The sequence below is a fragment of the Oncorhynchus keta genome, chromosome 33 (assembly GCF_023373465.1).
Source record: "Oncorhynchus keta strain PuntledgeMale-10-30-2019 chromosome 33, Oket_V2, whole genome shotgun sequence".
Taxonomy (NCBI): domain Eukaryota; kingdom Metazoa; phylum Chordata; class Actinopteri; order Salmoniformes; family Salmonidae; genus Oncorhynchus; species Oncorhynchus keta.
This window is the reverse complement of record NC_068453.1, coordinates 24227039-24247051: the sequence shown is the minus strand read 5'-3', so window position 1 is coordinate 24247051 and position 20013 is coordinate 24227039. Positions and strand designations below refer to the sequence as shown.

The window sequence follows — 20013 nt, the reverse complement described above, 5'->3', positions numbered from 1 at the left end:
GTGACAGAGGGCCAGGACATGCTGACCTCCATGACACAGATGGTGGCCTGCACCCAGGATATCCAGCAGAGATACCGCAGCATCCTGGGGTCACTGTCTCTCTTCTTCCAGTCCAACCCCTGAGGGATAGAAGAGGGCAGGTGTGTGGGGATCTAAAGCTGTTGGAGGGAAGACAGCCTGGTGCCTTGTGTGAGGTGCTATTGTTGATCCATGATTGTATGCATGAGGCTTTTAAGTTGTTTGAATCAACAAAAGGATGTGTAGACAGTTTTACCCACTCAAATTCATTTACAGGGCTGACCTGAAAACACACACAGGGTGTTACCTCCAGGCTCTGATCAGGCCCTACACCCAAACAAGGGCACTGCGTTCATCCACCTCTGGCCTGCTCACCTCCCTACCACTGAGGAAGTACAGTTCCCGCTCAGCCCAGTCAAAACTGTTCGCTGCTCTGGCTCCCCAATGGTGGAACACACTCCCTCACGACGCCAGGACAGCGGAGTCAATCACCACCTTCCGGAGACACCTGAAACCCCACCTCTTTAAGGAATACCTAGGATAGGATAAAGTAATCCTTCTCACCCCCCCCCCCCTTAAAAGATTTAGATGCACTATTGTAAAGTGGCTGTTCCACTGGATGTCATAAGGTGAATGCACCAATTTGTAAGTCGCTCTGGATAAGAGTGTCTGCTAAATCACTTAAATGTAAATGTAATGTGTCGATCTACACAGTCTATTTTCTCTATCCACATGCCCCACATATATCTTATGATGCCAAAACAAAATATGTTTATTGTTTTTTTGAATGGAAGTGATACAGGAGAATGAAAGGTATGTACACACGTCCCGGGTGTGTTGTTCCTCCCAGACAGGGTCCAGGAGGAGAGAACAGTGTCCCCGTCGGTGTCAGAGGGGGTGAAGACCAACCCCACCTCCCTGGCCGACATGTGTCAGCAGCTACAGTACAGGATCCAGGAGCATTCCGTGCTCCACTCTGGTGAGCCACTCCATTAGGATCCACTATACACTCTCTCTCCTAAGCATCTACTAAATGGATGGATGGTTGGATAGATGGATGGGTGGATGGAACACTGTCACACACACACAGCCCCCACCCACCAAAAACACTCTGTGACTCCCCCCTTCCCCCAAGGTGGCGGTGATGACGTCAGAGCTGGGCCTGATCTGGCAGGACCTGAAGGGGCTGATGGAAGAGCCCACGCTGAACCAGGAGGAGAACAGGCAGCTGCAGGCGGAGACATGCCAGGAGGTGCTCCGCATCTGCCAGGAGCTCTACCTCAACTACCTCAACTACCTCCACCTGCTGGACAGGCTGAGGCGCCACGCGCTGTTCAGTGCAGCCGCCTGGGGGCCCAGATGGCCATAGACTGCACCAGGCTGTGAGTGACTGGCGAGCAGGGTTTCCCCGAGCTCCATCATTTCCTAGGTGGGGATCAAAGGTCGTCAAATCAACATCTCTTGCTTCTTTACACCAAGATGTACAATTGAAACCAATTGCAGCCAAAATCTAACAGGCGAACTTGCCATCTAAGCTCGTTACTTGAATTATCGATCATCTGCCTTTTGTAGATAAGTGCAAACTCACCAAGCAGCTGTAAATGCAATTGGCTGTTGTTATTGTTCTCCTTATTGCTAACGGTTATTCTTTCTCCGCAGTTTAAACGTCCACTCGATCAGACGCAGCGTAGCGGCAGGGATCAAGGCTACGCGGAGAGCCCGGTTGAGCGCTGAGAGACCCAGAGCTGCCGGACGCAACCTGAAAGGGGCGATGGAGACACACGCAGCGCTGCCATGCAAACTGGACTTTGGCCTGACTCTGCAGACCAAGGCTGGCTGCAAGAAGAGCGGTGCCATCAAGCAGGGCAAAAACCCTATGGAGAGGGACCTCCGAGAGGCAAGAGACATAGAAAGAGAGAGGGAGAGAGAGTATGTGTTGTGTGAGTGAGTGTGGGTCGGTAGGTTTGTGTGTGTGCTTGTGTGTCTGTCTGTGTGTATACGGTACCTACATCTTTCTGTGTGGGTGTGTGTGTCTCCATGCGTGTGAATGTGTGTGTACACTTGCTTCTCTGCTGTTTTGGTGTGTGTGTGTCTGTGGTAAAGCTACAGGGAGCTGAAATGTTCCCTTCTCTCTCCCTGCCTGTCTGTCAGATGACTGAGAAGATGGGAGACATGGACCTGGAGCAGGTCCATGTTGATGGAGTTGATCACCAACAAAGGCTTTCTATCGCTCTCTCGCTCTTTCTCTCTCTCTCTCTATTTCTCTGTCTCTTTCTCTGTCTTTCTATCTCTATATTTCTCTCTCTTTCTCTGTCGCTCTGTCTCTCTCTCTCTCGCTCTTTCTCTCTCTCTCTCTCTCTCTCTGTCTCTCTTTCTCTGTCTCACTCTCTCTATCTTTCTCTCACATAGACGGGCACACACACACACACACATAGTCAAGTACACTTGTGACAATTATAATCAATTGTTTGTCATTGTTTACCAGCATGTATTACCATGGCTACACCAGACCAGACCAGTTCCACTATACTATACACATCATACACTATTCACACCCACTCCTACTGGTCCCTGAAGACATGCATACAGGATGGTTATTATTGACAAGTCATAACTTATTTACTTATTTTTATGAGTTGTATTTTATGCAGTTATTTTTGTGAGCACCCAGGGGTATAGTTCCATGCCAGACCTGCAGAGGGAGACTCTCCTGGAGGAGCTGGAGATGGAGGCCCTGCCTGCCAGACCCCAGTCGCCTCTGGTGCTGCTGTCCACTGGGCCCTGCTCCAACATCGAGAAGCACATTGACCCTGCCCACGACCTCAGGAGGTGTGTGCGGTAGAGTGTGTGTGTATTTTTGTGCTTGAGTGTGTGTATTTTGTGCTTGTGTGTGTGTGTGTGTGTGTGTGTGTGTGTGTGTGTGTGTGTGTGTGTGTGTGTGTGTGTGTGTGTGTGTGTGTGTGTGTGTGTGTGTGTGTGTGTGTGTGTGTGTGTGTGTGTGTGTGTGTGTGTTTGTTCTTATGTGTGTGTATGTGTCTAGGTTGCTACAGGACAGAGTGATTGTGGATCAGGCTGTGACAGACTCTGACACAGACCTCCCTCTGATCAAGGCCCTGACGTGGAGAAGTTCCACCAAACTACAACAGCTCACACACACTCTGCAGGTAGGGAACACACTCTGCAGGTAGGGAACACTTTTCAGTCATTATTCTATAAGAGGTGCTGGACCTCAAGCAGTAGAAAAGTCAAGGTGCCGGTACTCAGTACCGAATGTAATGAATACTTTTTTAAAGGAATGAATCCCTTATGGGATTAATTGACACATAAACAAACATTACAATAATTCACAATGGTAATTAAATGATCAGTATTCTTCCAATGTTCTTTGCATTGCACATCGCATAAAGTAATAATAATTTTAAAAAGAAAGAAAGAAAAAGTAAGGTAAAAATCAATATATAATAGTAAATTACATCCCTAGAGCAGTAAACCACATACACATTGTACATACACACACACACACACACACACACACACACACACACACACACACACACACACACACACACACACACACACACACACACATAGTTGTGGCCAAAAGTTTTGAGAATGACACAAATATATATTTTCACAAAGTCTGCTGCCTCAGGTTGTATGATGGCAATTTGCATATACTCCAGAATGTTATGAAGAGTGATCAGATCCCCCAAAAACATTTCCACTGTATTTCAGCCCTGCCGCAAAAGGACCAGCTGACATCATGTCAGTGATTCTTTCGTTAACACAGGTGTGAGTGTTGACGAGGACAAGGCTGGAGATCACTCTGTCATGCTGATTGAGTTTGAATAACAAACTAGAAGCTTCAAAAGGAGGGTGGTGCTTGGAATCATTGTTTTTCCTCTGTCAGCCATGGTTACCTGGAAGGAAACACGTGCCGTCATCATTGCTTTGCACTAAAAGGGCTTCACAGGCAAGGATATTGCTGCCAGTAAGATTGCACCTAAATCAACCATTTATCGGATCATCAAAAACTTCAAGGAGAGCAGTTCAATTGTTGTGAAGAAGGCTTCAGGGCACCCAAGAAAGTCCAGCAAGCGCCAGGACCGTCTCCTAAAGTTGATTCAGCGCGGGAATTGTGGCACCACCAGTACAGAGCTTGCTCAGGAATGGCAGCAGGCAGGTGTGAGTGCATATGCACACACAGTGAGGCAAAGAATTTTGGAGGATGGCCTGGTGTCAAGAAGGGCAGCAAAGAAGCCACTTCACTCCAGGGAAAACATCAGGGACAGACTGATATTCTGCAAAAGGTACAGCGATTGGACTGCTGAGGACTGGGGTAAAGTCATTTTCTCTGATGAATCCCCTTTCCGATTGTTTGGGGCATCCGGAAAAAAGCTTGTCCGGAGAAGACAAGGTGAGCACTACCATCAGTCCTGTGTCATGCCAACAGTAAAGCATCCTGAGACCATTCATGTGTGGGGTTTATTCTCAGCCAAGGGAGTGGGCTCACTCACAATTTTGCCTAAGAACACAGCCATGAATAAAGAATGGTACCAACACATCCACCGAGTGCAACTTCTTCCAACCATCCAGGAACAGTTTGGTGACGAACAATGCCTTTTCCAGCATGATGGAGCACCTTGCCATAAGGCGAAAGTAATAACTAAGTGGCTCTGGGAACAAAACATCAATATTTTGGGTCCTTGGCCAGGAAACTCCCCAGACCTTAATCCCATTGAGAACTTGTGGTCAATCCTCAAGAGGCGGGTGGACAAACAAAACCCCACAAATTCTGACAAACTCCAAGCATTGATTATGCAAGAATGGACTGCCATCAGTCAGGATGTGGCCCAGAAGTTAATTGACAGCATGCCAGTGCGTATTGCAGAAGTCTTGAAAAAGAAGGGTCAACACTGCAAATATTGACTCTTTGCATCAACTTCATGTAATTGTCAATACAATCCTTTGACACTTATGAAATTATTTTAATTATACTGCAGTATTCCATAGTAACATTTGACAAAAATATCTAAAGACACTGAGTCAGCAGACTTTGTGAAAATTAATATTTGCGTCTTTCTCAAAAATGTTGGCCACGACTGTACATACCAGCCTTGTGGTTGGTAGGTGATAAAATACTTATGTCATGCAATAAAATGCAAATTAATTACTTAAAAATCATACAATGTGATTTTCTGGATTTTTGTTTTAGATTCCGTCTCTCACAGTTGAAGTGTACCTATGATAATAATTACAGACCTCTACATGCTTTGTAAGTAGGAAAACCTGCAAAATCGGCAGTGTATCAAATACTTGTTCTCCCCACTGTATATCTTTTTTTTTTTACAATTTAATTATAGGTAGCCTTTTTTTTTTATTCCAGGCTTTATTTAAATATTATGCAAACTGAAATAAACAATAGACAAAAAACTATTTCAATTTGTCCTCATCACTCAGTCACATAATGCCAGGGTATATCGGGTGTGCTTTCTAGAATAAGAGTAAGAGTATAGAAAGGACAATAGAGGTTAAAATAAGTTTACTTCTTTATTTATTTGAGCTCACAATAGTTACATAGTCTTTCGTCTTCCATTTCACCATGATACCAACCTGTTTCAATATCCCTGATCTGACCTGTTTCAATATTCCCGATCTGACCTGTTTCAATATCCCCAATCTGACCTGTTTCAATATCCCTGATCTGACCTGTTTCAATATCCCCAATCTGACCTGTTTCAATATCCCCGATCTGACCTGTTTCAATATCCCTGATCTGACCTGTTTCAATATCCCCTATCTGACCTATTTCAATATCCCCGATCTGACCTGTTTCAATATCCCCGATCTGACCTATTTCAATATCCCCGATCTGACCTGTTTCAATATCCCCGATCTGACCTGTTTCAATATCCCCGATCTGACCTGTTTCAATATCCCCGATCTGACCTGTTTCAATATCCCTGATCTGACCTGTTTCAATATCCCCGATCTTACTTGTTTCAATATCCCTGATCTTACGTGTTTCAATATCCCTGATCTGACCTGTTTCAATATCCCTGATCTTACCTGTGCACATAGTGAGCTCTTGCTTTTAGGTAGGTTATACATAATATATCTCTCACACACAAATTCACCCTTAATCAAACAAAAGGTTCTCAATTTGGGTTTAGAATTCATCTCACCACCCATTTTTTTTTCATATTGTATCAACAGTTGTTTTTCAATCATGTCTATGTCTCCCTTCATTTGGTTTTCGTACAGATGTTCACAGTCAGACTCTTGAAAAAGGTTGGACATTTCAGCTGCCCAGTCTCCCCCTATGGATAGATCCCGTTGAAAAACTTTACTAGCTATTCTGGCAGTTGGCATATCCAGCAGTCTATTCTAAAGTCTCACCATACATGCCTTCCATCTCACCTCACAGGGTTCCTAGCCCATATCCCCAGTTATTGCAAGGAAAGGTGCAAACTTGTGGACACCTAAAAAGTAACATATTGCTCTGTTATGGACATGTTCGTTTTTAAAATAACTCTCTTAGCACCCCACACTCCTGCTGAATAGTCCAGACAGGACACTCGCATGTCCTGTCTGGACACTCGCATGTCTGAACAGGACACTCGCATGTCTGAACACTCGCATGTCTGAACAGGACACTCGCATGTCTGATGCAGTTTAGAGTACGTAGAATAACCAATATCTTTCAGTGTTTTTGTTTTTCCCATAACTCCTCCAAGAACTCTACTTCCTGAGTCGGCCAGGGCTGATGTTCCGTATAGAAAGGTCATATGTTCATCAATAAAAAGACCCAAATATGTATAATTGCTAGTAAACTCAAGAATGTCTTCACCAAAACAAAACTGAAAAACACTTATCTTAGTAGCTGGTTTTCTAAAAGTCATTATCTGTGTTTTTGTCTGGTTGATCATGAGTCTCTATATTTTACACCAATTGACTGCACATAATAACGTGTTCTGCAGGTCTTGTTCAGTTTCTTCCATGAAAATAGTATCATCAGCATATGAAAGGATTCTTAACATTTCATCATCATATCTTACTCCATTATTTAACTGTTGAATTTCTTTTGGAAAGTAATTTATAAATAAAGCAAACAAAGTCGGTGATAAGGCGTCTCCTTGTTTAACACCCGAGGGTGTGGGAAACCAGTCTGTGCCATATTCATTAACATGCACACAAGCAATTGATACTTTGTAAAGAGACTGGATTGCGTAATCAAATTTCCCTTCAACCCTTGTCTTTAACAAACTATAGGCTAAAATATCCCTATTTACAAAATCATAAGCTTTCTGGAAATCAATGAAACATGCAAAAGTAGGCTTCTCTTTGTGTAATCTATTTCTGATTATTGTACAGACCGAGAAGATTTGATCTGTACAGGCTGTGGATTTACCAAAACCATTTTGTTCTTCCACCAGAATGTTTTGATCCTCCAAAAATCGAATTAGCCTATTGTTGAGGATGGATGAAAATATAATTTATAAACTGTACTTAATTAACTTATGCCTCTATAGTTGTGGCACTCTTGGGTAATTTTTTGAAGTTTTGATAATGTGATTCACTATAGACTCATACCAAGTGGATGGCAGTATACTGTACTCAAAACACATTTGGAGCAAATCATATAGGACGTCAATTAATTTAGGGGATTTTAAAACCTCATTAGGCAGTTCATCAATGCCAAACGCTTTCTCATTTTTTGCAGGGTCCATCACCTTCTTAACTTCTGCCACAGAGAGCTCCTCATTTAAATATGAGTTACAAATATCACATTGTATTTTCCAGTTTAGTTTTCAGGGAACATATATTTGTCTTTATAAAATTCTTCCTCAAAATATGCCACATTTTCGTTACCTGAGAATAAACTAGCAAACCCCTTCTCCCACTCTTTAAGTACCTGTGTAATATTAGAGTACCAGTGTTTTTCCAGGCCCAATTCAAGCACTGGATACATGTCCAGTTATTTTTGTGGTATCAGAGAGCGATTGACTAGGACTCTCTCTGAAGGACTCTGACTGGGCGGCGTTCCACCTGTACGATAGTGGCGATAGTGATGATGAGGAGGACGAGAGAAGGAGACTGCTCCAGCTACGACGAGACGAGAGGAAGAAGTCTGTATGTCTGTCTGTCTGTCTTACTATCTGTCTATCTTACTGTCTGTCTGTAGGTCTGTCTATCTTACTGTTTGTCTGTCTGCCCCACTATTTTCATTCTTTTTTCTCCATTCTTTTTTTTCTTTTTTGTTGTAATCATGTTTCTTACATTATGAGGACTGCGAGCAGCTAACAAACCAGTGTGTGTGGATAGGAGGCAGAGGCAGAAGATGGAGGCTCTAAATGGTCAGAAGCAGGAGTACGTGACAGGGATGTGGAACGTCAACACGGTGCTGCTGGGAGGGCTGTGGAAGGAACCCGATCTGGAGGGTAAACACACACCATTTGACCATAGTAATTGAGTGAGTCATTCAAAAGCAGGATGTTCCAGTCAAGGATTGCGAAATAAAAGGAAGTCAAACAGTTCTGGTTTAGTAGGTAATGTCATGACTCATTGGATTTCTGGCTTATTGGTACTAAACCTGTTTCATAGCCTATTGTTTATAGACTCATAGGTAACCTATTGTCTGTTGGGTTTTTTACAGAGGAGGAAGAGAGCCCAGATGAAGAAATAACCAGCCCTAAACAGGTGTGTGTGTATGCGTGTCTTAGTGTACAGATGATACTTTAAATGTACTGTAAATGGATACTATAAATGTTCAGTACAGATTGCAAAATAGATTGCAAAAAATAGATTTTATGTGTACCGATTCCATGGTACAGGGTGTATGAGTTGATAAAAAAACGACGCCAGATTCAAGACTTTGTGCTTTTCAGCTTTAATTATTATATAGAATTCTTGCAACCAACAAAATGTTGAAAATTTGGGGCATGAAATCATCGAAGCTCTGCAGATTTTGTTTTGAGGATACAGAATCAATAGACCATTTATTTTGGTATTGCCCTCAGGTAGCCTCTTTCTGGTCTCAGGTTCAGGGATGGCTGAAAATGCATAACATTGATATAAAATTGACCCTAGAAATAGAACTGTTAGGATTTCTGGAGAGACCGGGTCTGTCAATTACTAATATACTAATACTCTTAGTAAAAGTATTTATCTTCAACTCGCAATCTGTGGATTCTATTCGATTAGATAGATTGAAATTGTACATTAAGCATCACAGCATAGTTGAAAGATACATGTTGTGTAGAAATCCGAAGAGGGTGGCCAACAGAGATAGGTGGGATGGGCTGAGGGAAGCTGAGGGTTGGGATGTGGAATTGGAGACAAGTGGGAGTGGAGTTGCTGGGCAGGAGATAGAATGATGCATAACAAATAAAGTCAAAATAAAACATAATAAAAAGTACGTTTGAATGACACTGAGGGGCAGTGTTTTTACAGCTAATGCCGGTTTGCCTGAGGCTGACGCCGTGCAGGTGTTTGTACACATGCATATACACACACTCTCATTCATATACACACATGCACGGACACACACATATGAGAGACAGAGCTCACCGTATCACCATAGACACAGAGCTCACCATATCACCATAGAGACAGAGCTCACCATATCACCATAGTCACAGAGCTCACCATATCACTATTGTGGAAGGACCACTAGAGGGCAGGCTGGGCTCATGGATAGTAGCCCAACAAAGCATGGGAGACAAGGTAACCAGAGTCAATTAAGCACAGCTGACGGTACTAATGAGATACTCTCCTTCCCCTATAAAAGAGAGAATGGAACCAGCAGAGAGGGAGAAAACTATCTCTGGAAGATGGCCACCAAGAGAGAGAAGCTGTGCTGAAAGAACCACGAAGATGGTGACAAATCCGTGATTTATGTTTGTTGTAGTTTAAAGATTATCCTATTGTGTTCTTGTTTCATCTGGAGAAGAAGATGTGTGTTTTTCCTTGGAAGATTTTTCATTGATTATGTTAGAATGTTTTTGTTGACAAAATACCCTCAATAGAGAACCGTGTTCAATCAGAAAAACCTACTCCTGACTCGTTTATTCCACCTTCCCGCTTTAGAGTGACGCCTAATTACTTGGTACGCTCACATTGGTGGAGGATGCAGGCATTAGGTGGACGAGTGACACAAGGATAAGTGAGTAAATTAATATTCTTCCAGAAGACCCGGAGGAACCATTCAAGAACGATGGATAACGCCCTACTACAACAATTGATCACGGCACAGCAGGCAACCATAGAACTCCTGCAACAACAGCTGAGTCGACGAGAAGAACCTACAGTTAGGCCAAGAGCGGCTGCTCACGCCATCTTACCTCGTCTCTCCAAGGAGGATGATATTGAGGCCTTTCTCATGACCTTCGAAAGGACGGCCACCTTGGAAGAGTGGCCGCCCACAGAATGGGCTAGCGCATTAGCTCCTCTTTTGACCGGGGTGGCTCAGGAAGCCTATTTTGACCTGGATTCCCGCGAAGCTGCGGACTATGGGCGACCAAAAACCGAGATCCTGTCCCGGTACCAGCTGACTGCCAGAGATAGGGCTGTAAAGTTCCATCAATGGACCTATACAGCTGATCAACCCGTCCGTGCCCAGATCTTTGCCTTAATACGACTGACGAAACAGTGGCTAGAACCTGGAAAGGGAGTAGGACATGTGATAGAGACTCTCGTAGTGGACAAGATATTGAGAGAATTACCCAGTGACTTAAAAAGGGTTGTGGGGCAAGCCAACCCGTTGTCAGCCGACGACATAGCCCAGGCGGTGGAAACATATCGGTCTACAGGGGAGTTGTTAAAAAGTGACAAGGAGGAACGGAAGGAGTCTTCCAATCCCGTACCACGACTCACCCCGGCGCGCCCGCCACCGAAACGTCCAAGCCCCCCCCGGAGGTGGGAGAAGTCAGCCACCACACAGCCGGGTCGGTGTTATAAGTGTCAGTCTCCCAACCATTATGCCCCACAATGTCCTAGCAAGGATGAGCCCATGGTCACGGAGTCGTCACTGCCTACCCCCACACATCCCGTTTTGAGGGGGCAGGATCAACACTGTTGGTTAGCAGAGATAGCCCCAGCCTCAGAGATTCCGGTGCGAGTTGAAGGACAAGATGTGGTAGCTATTCTCGACTCGGGAAGTATGGTTACGTTAGTAGAGGAGCGGATGGTGACCTCCGCCACACTGCTACCAGACAAAGTAGCCGTATCCTGTATCCATGGAGACACCCACTATTACCCCACTGTGAATCTGCCTATTCTCACTCCAAAAGGAAGGTGTACAGTCAGGGCAGGGAAAGTGCCCCAGCTGAAGGTGCCATTATTGATCGGGAGAGACTGTCCCCTATATAAGGAGCTTCGGCAGATGACGTTATGCACGGGAAGAAGGGGGACAGGTAAGAAGAGAATCTCCAAGCCCGAGGTAGTAGTACTACAAGGAGACGTAGCCGCGTCCTCGTCCTCTACAGCAGAGGAAGAAATAGCGACCCAACGTTTACGACAGATATTCCAGGAAACCACAGATGAAGACACCTGTGAAGGGTTATACACAACGCAGGAAGGAAGGAGCAACCAGGCACTAAGGGATATATTTGAAGCTCCATCCGAGGAGGGAACCTGGAAGGGATTCTCCTCGGTCTCCCCTGATGGGGATGTGGAACAACCTCCACATCCCTCTACTGAGGTTGACCTGCCCCAGGAATTAAAGGGACAGTTCGGCACCTCGCAGCATAGAGACCCAGACCTAAGGGAGGCCATGAGGAAGGTGAAGGTGATCGACGGAAGGAACGTCGATGGATCAGGTGAGCCCCCTCTTCCTTACTATGCAGTCAGGCGGGGTCTCTTATACTGGGTCGTACGACGAAGGGGGGAAAACCAGGAATTACTAATGGTGCCTAGACCATACAGGGATACAGTTCTACAGTTAGCCCATTCCCACATCCTAGGAGGACACCTGGCATGAGACAAGACGATTGACAGAATCATGCAGAGATTCTATTGGCCCTGTGTCACCCGAGATGTGGCCAGGTATTGTAAGACGTGTGATCAATGTCAACGTACAGCCCCACGGCCACACCTACGTAACCCTTTGATTCCTCTCCCCATCATAGAGACTCCCTTTGAACGCATAGCTATGGACCTCGTAGGACCCCTCCCAAAATCCGCCAGAGGACACGAGTACATCCTAGTGGTTATAGATTATGCTACCAAGTTCCCGGAGGCCATACCCCTACGTAACATGTCGTCAAAGGGAATTGCCAAGGAGTTATTCCTGATGTTCTCTCGTGTGGGCCTTCCCAAGACTATCTTAACCGATCAAGGAACCCCGTTCATGTCCCGGTTGATGAAGGACTTGTGTCGGTTATATCAGGTTCAACAGATACGTACAAGCATATTCCACCCTCAAACAGATGGGTTGTGTGAACGCTTGAACAAAACAATTAAAAGCATGTTGAGAAGAGTGGTGTCCCGAGACGGGAAAAACTGGGACATGCTTCTCCCACACTTAATGTTTGCCCTGCGAGAAGTACCCCAGGCATCCACTGGATTCTCTCCGTTTGAATTGCTCTATGGCAGACCCTGTCGAGGAATCCTCGACTTAGCCAAGGAGACCTGGGAGACCCAACCATGCCCCTTTCGATCTACAATAGAACATGTTACCCTGATGAGAGACCGCCTGTCAGCAGTGTGGCCCATAGTCAAGGAGCATATGGAGAAGGCCCAAAGGACCCAAGGCCGGGCCTATGATAAATCTGCGACCCCCCCCCGTGAGTTCACCGTGGGAGAGAAAGTGATGGTGCTTGTGCCCACGGCCGAACATCGCTTGCTGGCGCAGTGGAGGGGGCCCTACGAGGTAATGAAAAGGGTCTCACCGGTCAATTACCTCATCAAGCAACCTGACAGGAGGAAGAAGGTCCAACTCTATCACATAAACCTGCTGAAGACGTACCATGGACGAGAGGAGCAGGTGGCTTTGATGGCCCTGGAGGGCAAAGGAAAAGAGGAGGCTCTACCACAGGTGCGCCGTGGCCAAACTCTCCTACCGGAGCAGTCAAGACAGCTAGACAAGCTGATTATGAACTTTGGTTGAATATTCTCTCCATTCCCAGGACAAACAGATGTCCTGTTCCACCATATCCACACTGAACCCGGCAAGAAAGTGCATATCCGCCCTTACAGGATTCCTGAGGCTCGCCGAGTCATCGCTAAGAAAGAGGTGAGGGAGATGTTGAGGATGGGCGTGATCGAGCCCTCGACGAGCGAGTGGTCCAGTCCCATAGTCCTGGTCCCCAAAGCCGATGGTAGTATGAGACTCTGCAACAACTTTAGGGGTGTGAATGCCATCTCTACATTTGATGCGTACCCCATGCCCCGCGTGGATGAACTCTTGGAGCGCTTAGGAAAGGCCAAGTTCATCACTACCCTGGATTTGACGAAGGGATATTGGCAAGTGCCGGTGGCTCCGGAGGATCGCCCAAAGACTGCCTTCGCCACCCCAGAGGGGCTTTTCCAGTATGTGAGGATGCCCTTCGGACTCCACGGAGCTGCTGCAACCTTCCAATGCCTCATGGATGCCATTCTACGGCCCCATCAAGAGTATGCAGCGGCGTACATAGACGATGTGGTCATCCACAGCGAGGACTGGGATAGTCACCTCCTGCGATTATGGGCGGTGCTCGTGAGTTTGGAAGCCACAGGGTTGACAGCCAATCCAAATAAATGCTGCCTGGGCCTGTCCGAAGCGGAATACCTGGGGTATACCGTGGGGAATGGGAAAATACGCCCGCAGGCAGAGAAGACCAGGGCAATTCGTGACTGGCCTCGACCCCGGACCAAGCGAGACGTTCGGGCCTTCTTAGGGATAACAGGATATTATCGCCGTTTTATCCCGGGATATGCAACCATTGCCAACCCCCTCACAAACCTCATCAGGAAAAACCTGCCAAACCAGGTAGAGTGGAAAGACGGAAGAGGCCTTTCAATTGTTAAAAGATGGCCTGTGTTCCGATCCCGTTCTACAGGCTCCGGACTTCTCACAAGAGTTCATTGTGCAGGTCGACGCCTCGGATACAGGGCTCGGGGCCGTACTAGCTCAAGGTGAAGCAGAGAAGCCGATTCTCTTCATTAGTAGGAAACTCAGCGATTGGGAACAGAGGTATGCGACCGTAGAGAAAGAGGCCTTAGCCATCAAGTGGGCCCTCGATTATCTCCGGTACTACCTACTGGGTCGGAGGTTTGCATTAGTTACTGACCATGCGCCCCTCACGTGGATGGCTGGTAAGAGAAACAATAACAACAGAATAGCCAGATGGTTTTTGTCTTTACAACCGTTCTCTTTCCATGTCATCCACAGAGCCGGATCGAGGAACGGGAATGCAGACGCGCTGTCCCGACGCGACCAAGACGGTGCGTCTGGCGCCCGACCCTCCGGTTCGGTCCTGGGGGGGAAGGTATGTGGAAGGACCACTAGAGGGCAGGCTGGGCTCATGGATAGTAGCCCAACAAAGCATGGGAGACAAGGTAACCAGAGTCAATTAAGCACAGCTGACGGTACTAATGAGATACTCTCCTTCCCCTATAAAAGAGAGAATGGAACCAGCAGAGAGGAGAAAAACTATCTCTGGAAGATGGCCACCGAGAGAGAGAAGCTGAGCTGAAAGAACCACGAAGATGGTGACAAACCCGTGATTTATGTTTGTTGTAGTTTAAAGATTATCCTATTGTGTTCTTGTTTCATCTGGAGAAGAAGATGTGTGTTTTTCCTTGGAAGATTTTTCATTGATTATGTTAGAATGTTTTTGTTGACAAAATACCCTCAATAGAGAACCGTGTTCAATCAGAAAAACCTACTCCTGACTCGTTTATTCCACCTTCCCGCTTTAGAGTGACGCCTAATTACTTGGTACGCTCACACCATAGAGACAGAGCTCATCATATCACCATAGACAGAGCTCACCATATCACCATAGAGACAGAGCTCATCATATCACCATAGACAGAGCTCACCATATCACCATAGAAACAGAGCTCACCATATCACTATAGAAACAGAGCTCACCATATCACTATAGAAACAGAGCTCACCATATCACCATAGGCACAGAGCTCACCATATCACTATAGAAACAGAGCTCACCATATCACTATAGAAACAGAGCTCACCATATCACTATAGAAACAGAGCTCACCATATCACTATAGAAACAGAGCTCATCATATCACTATAGAAACAGAGCTCACCATATCACCATAGACAGAGCTCACCATATCACCATAGACACAGAGCTCACCATATCACTATAGAAACAGAGCTCACCATATCACTATAGAAACAGAGCTCATAATATCACTATAGAAACAGAGCTCACCATATCACCATAGACACAGAGCTCACCATATCACTATAGAAACAGAGCTCACCATATCACTATAGAAACAGAGCTCACCATATCACCATAGACACAGAGCTCACCATATCACCATAGACACAGAGCTCACCATATCACTATAGAAACAGAGCTCACCATATCACCATAGACACAGAGCTCACCATATCACCATAGACACAGAGCTCACCATATCACTATAGAAACAGAGCTCATCATATCACCATAGACACAGAGCTCACCATATCACCATAGACACAGAGCTCACCATATCACCATAGAAACAGAGCTCATCATATCACTATAGAAACAGAGCTCACCATATCACCATAGACACAGAGCTCACCATATCACCATAGAAACAGAGCTTACCATATCACTATAGAAACAGAGCTCATCATATCACCATAGACACAGAGCTCACCATATCACTATAGAAACAGAGCTCACCATATCACTATAGAAACAGAGCTCATCATATCACTATAGAAACAGAGCTCACCATATCACCATAGACACAGAGCTCACCATATCACTATAGAAACAGAGCTCACCATATCACTATAGAAACAGAGCTCACCATATCACTATAGAAACAGAGCTCACCATATCACCATAGACACAGAGCTCACCATATCACCATAGACACAGAGCTCACCATATCACTATAGAAACAGAGCTCACCATATCACCATAGACACAGAGCTCACCATATCACCATAGACACAGAGCTCACCATATCACTATAGAAACAGAGCTCATCATATCACCATAGACACAGAGCTCACCATATCACCATAGACACAGAGCTCACCATATCACTATAGAAACAGAGCTCATCATATCACTATAGAAACAGAGCTCGCCATATCACCATAGACACAGAGCTCACCATATCACCATAGAAACAGAGCTCACCATATCACTATAGAAACAGAGCTCACCATATCACCATAGACACAGAGCTCACCATATCACCATAGACACAGAGCTCACCATATCACTATAGAAACAGAGCTCATCATATCACCATAGAGACAGAGCTCATCATATCAACATAGACACAGAGCTCACAATATACTACCAAAATGTCTTCCATACCTTGAACAGAATTGTGTGTGTGTGTGTGTGTGTGTCTGTGTGTATACATCCGTTTATGTGTATGTGTCCGTGTGTGTGCATTTGTATACATCCGTGTGTGTGTGTGCGATTCCTCCCAGGCCACAGCAGCATGGGAGCGCACTGCCCGTCTCATCCAGCAGAGGGAGTCTCTGCTGGCTCATCTGGAGCTGTTTGACAGGGACGCTTCTGACCCCAACCGCTTCTTCCTGCAAGGTACTGCATAATATATATCTGCTCTGGGGTGAAGTTTCCTCTTGGCGCAGATATATTCCCATGAGCCCATCCTCCCCAATTAAGGTGACACCAACCTCCTGTGCTCCTTACGATATTATAACATATTGCTTTTACAGCGTATTATATTGGATTGTAAATTGCTAAATATATCATCATATTATTATTGTTATAAATAAAAGGCAGTTGATGAAATATCTAATGCCAGAGTACACCCTACTGGACAAAAAAATGTAAGCTCCTGGTATTCCCAGGCAGTCTCCCAGCCAAGTACTAACTAGGCCCAACCCTGCATAGCTTCTGAGAGGCTAGTATGGTCGTAAGTGAAGGAACAAATCTTCAGGTACTTTACAAAGTGAATGTCTTTCGCTCTATCTATCTATCTATCTTTCTGTCTTTCTTTCTTTCTTTCTTTCCTTCCTTCCTTCCTTCCTTCCTTCCTTCCTTCCTTCCTTCCTTCCTTCCTTCCTTCCTTCCTTCCTTCCTTCCACTTTCTTTATTTTCTTTCTATTAATTCTTTCCTGCCCCTCTCTCTCTTTCTCGCTCTCTCTCTCACAAATTTTTTTATTTCTCAGGCTACCGAGGCACCTCTCTAGCCGGGTTGGATGATGAGTCCAAGCACCGGAGCAAACTCAACTCCCAGATCTGTTCTCTGGAGAAGGTGTTGTCTAAGATTCTCCACCACATTACAGACAGCTTCCACGACATTGTCACCTACAAGGTGAGTCAGGCCAATGGGCCATAAATCAGGGGTCTATTAATTAGTGTACAGCGTAGCAAATTGTTTTGCAACGGAAAACGAAAACCTGTGTTTCTTATTAGACAAATTGAGCAAAGTCCCTCCTCGTTTTTGCTTGTTTGCTTCCGTTGATTTCCTAGTGAATATGACCCACTAGTGTCACTGTGCTCTCTGACACACAGCACATGCAGTATGCTATGGGGGATAGAGAGAGACAGAGCGAAAGCAGAGTTTTTAGATTGGTGATTTACCCTCATTGAAAGAGCCTTGCTCACTTGCTCTGTTTCGTCCTCTGGCGTGTCCAAAACCGGTCCTGTCTTGCCTACTACTTACTAAAACTGCATAATGTGTAATAGTCATATATTCTATCTAGAACATACCAGTTAGAAAAAATGTATGCAGTAAGCTACAAATATTGACATACTGGGCTCATACATACTGAGAAAACGCTATAGAGAGCTCTATCTGATTATCCCCAATAACCAGAACTTGTCAACTCATCATCAAGTCCTACATTGGTTTAATCAGGTGTAGTAGTATTGGGCTAGAACAAAAGCCCCAAAACTCTGGTGCAGCCAGACTAAGCAGTTTCCTCACAGCTGTGTTTTCAACGGTCACCCTCGTACAGGGAGAAGATGCGCTGGGACCGCATCGAGATACTCTACTGGCTGCAGCAGGAGCGCTGGGTCCAGGCTGGTGGAGGGGGGTCTGGTGGGGAGAGAGCCCCCCCAGGCTAGACAATCTGGAGCCTTTCTTTCTAAAATTATCTGCTGAAATTGTCACCCCTATTACTAGCCTGTTCAACCTCTCTTTCGTGTCGTCTGAGATTCCCAAAGATTGGAAAGCAGCTGCAGTCATCCCCCTCTTCAAAGGGGGGAACACTCTTGACCCAAACTGCTACATCTATCCTACCCTGCCTTTCTAAGGTCTTCGAAAGCCAAGTCAACAAACAGATTACCGACCATTTCGAATCTCACCATACCCTCTCTGCTATGCAATCTGGTTTCAGAGCTGGTCATGGGTGCACCTCAGCCACGCTCAAGGTCCTAAACAATATCATAACCGCCATCAATCAGAAACATTACTGTGCCGCCGTATTCATTGATCTGGCCAAGGCTTTCAACTCTGTCAATCATCACATCCTCATCGGCAGACTCGACAGCCTTGGTTTCTCAAATGATTGCCTCGCCTGGTTCACCAACTACTTCTCTGATAGAGTTCAGTGTGTCAAATCGGAGGGTCTGTTGTCCGGACCTTTGGCAGTCTCTATGGGGATGCCACAGGGTTCAATTCTTGGACCGACTCTCTTCTCTGTATACATCAATGATGTCGCTCTTGCTGCTGTTGAGTCTCTGATCCACCTCTACGCAGACGTCACCATTCTGTATACTTCTGGCCCTTCTTTGGACACTGTGTTAACAACCCTCCAGACGAGCTTCAATGCCATACAACTCTCCTTCCGTGGCCTCCAATTGCTCTTAAATACAAGTCAAACTAAATGCATGCTCTTCAACCGATCGCTGCCTGCACCTGCCCGCCTGTCCAACATCACTACTCTGGACGGCTCTGACTTACGTGGACAACTACAAATACCTAGGTGTCGGTTTAGGCTGTAAACTCTCCTTCCAGACCCACATACAACATTTTACATTTACATTTAAGTCATTTAGCAGACGCTCTTATCCAGAGCGACTTACAAATTGGTGCATTCACCTTATGACATCCAGTGGAACAGCCACTTTACAATAGTGCATCTAAATCTTTCACAACATCTCCAATCCAAAGTTAAATCTAGAATTGGCTTCCTATTTCGCAACAAAGCATCCTTCACTCACGCTGCCAAACATACCCTTGTAAAACTGACCATCCTACCAATCCTCGACTTCGGCGATGTTATTTACAAAATAGCCTCCAATACCCTACTCAAGAAATTGGATGCAGTCTATCACAGTGCCATCCATTTTGTCACCAAAGCCCCATATACTACCCACCATTGCGACCTGTACGCTCTTGTTGGCTGGCCCTCGCTTCATACTCGTCGCCAAACCCACTGGCTCCATGTCATCTACAAGACCCTGCTAGGTAAAGTCCCCCCTTATGTCAGCTCGCTGGTCACCATAGCATCACCCACCTGTAGCACGCGCTCCAGCAGGTATATCTCTCTGGTCACCACCAAAACCAATTCTTTCTTTGGCCGCCTCTCCTTCCAGTTCTCTGCTGCCAATGACTGGAACGAACTACAAAAATCTCTGAAGCTGGAAACACATCTCCCTCACTAGCTTTAAGCACCAGCTGTCAGAGCAGCTCACAGATTACTGCACCTGTACATAGTCCACCTATAATTTAGCCCAAACAACTACCTCTTTCCCTACTGTATTTATTTTATTTTATTTATTTATTTTGCTCCTTTGCACTCCATTATTTTTATTTCTACTTTGCACATTTCTTCCACTGTAAATCTACCATTCCAGTATTTTAATTGCTATATTGTATTTACTT

At 45.4% G+C, this 20013-nt stretch overlaps 1 protein-coding gene across 5 annotated transcripts; it reads left to right on the top strand.

The window, feature by feature from the left end:
* Window positions 1–780: 780 nt before the first annotated feature.
* Window positions 781–15057, top strand: LOC118379217 (uncharacterized). Of its 5 annotated transcripts, XM_052492553.1 has the most exons (9): window positions 784–997; window positions 1154–1447; window positions 1678–2847; window positions 3059–3182; window positions 8044–8147; window positions 8344–8459; window positions 8675–8718; window positions 14390–14486; window positions 14621–15056. In XM_052492553.1, exons 3-9 carry the CDS (start codon window positions 2702–2704, stop codon window positions 14686–14688), a joined length of 699 nt encoding a protein of 232 aa, XP_052348513.1. In that variant the 5' UTR covers window positions 784–997; window positions 1154–1447; window positions 1678–2701; the 3' UTR covers window positions 14689–15056. The 5 variants fall into 5 exon arrangements, 4 of the variants coding, with proteins under 4 accessions (XP_052348516.1, XP_052348513.1, XP_052348514.1 ...); XM_052492556.1 differs by lacking the exon at window positions 14390–14486 and having other exon boundaries at window positions 781–997; window positions 14621–15057; XR_008089313.1 differs by lacking the exons at window positions 784–997; window positions 1154–1447 and adding an exon at window positions 9809–9897 and having other exon boundaries at window positions 1935–2847; window positions 14621–14636.
* The last annotated feature ends 4956 nt before the right edge of the window (window positions 15058–20013 follow it).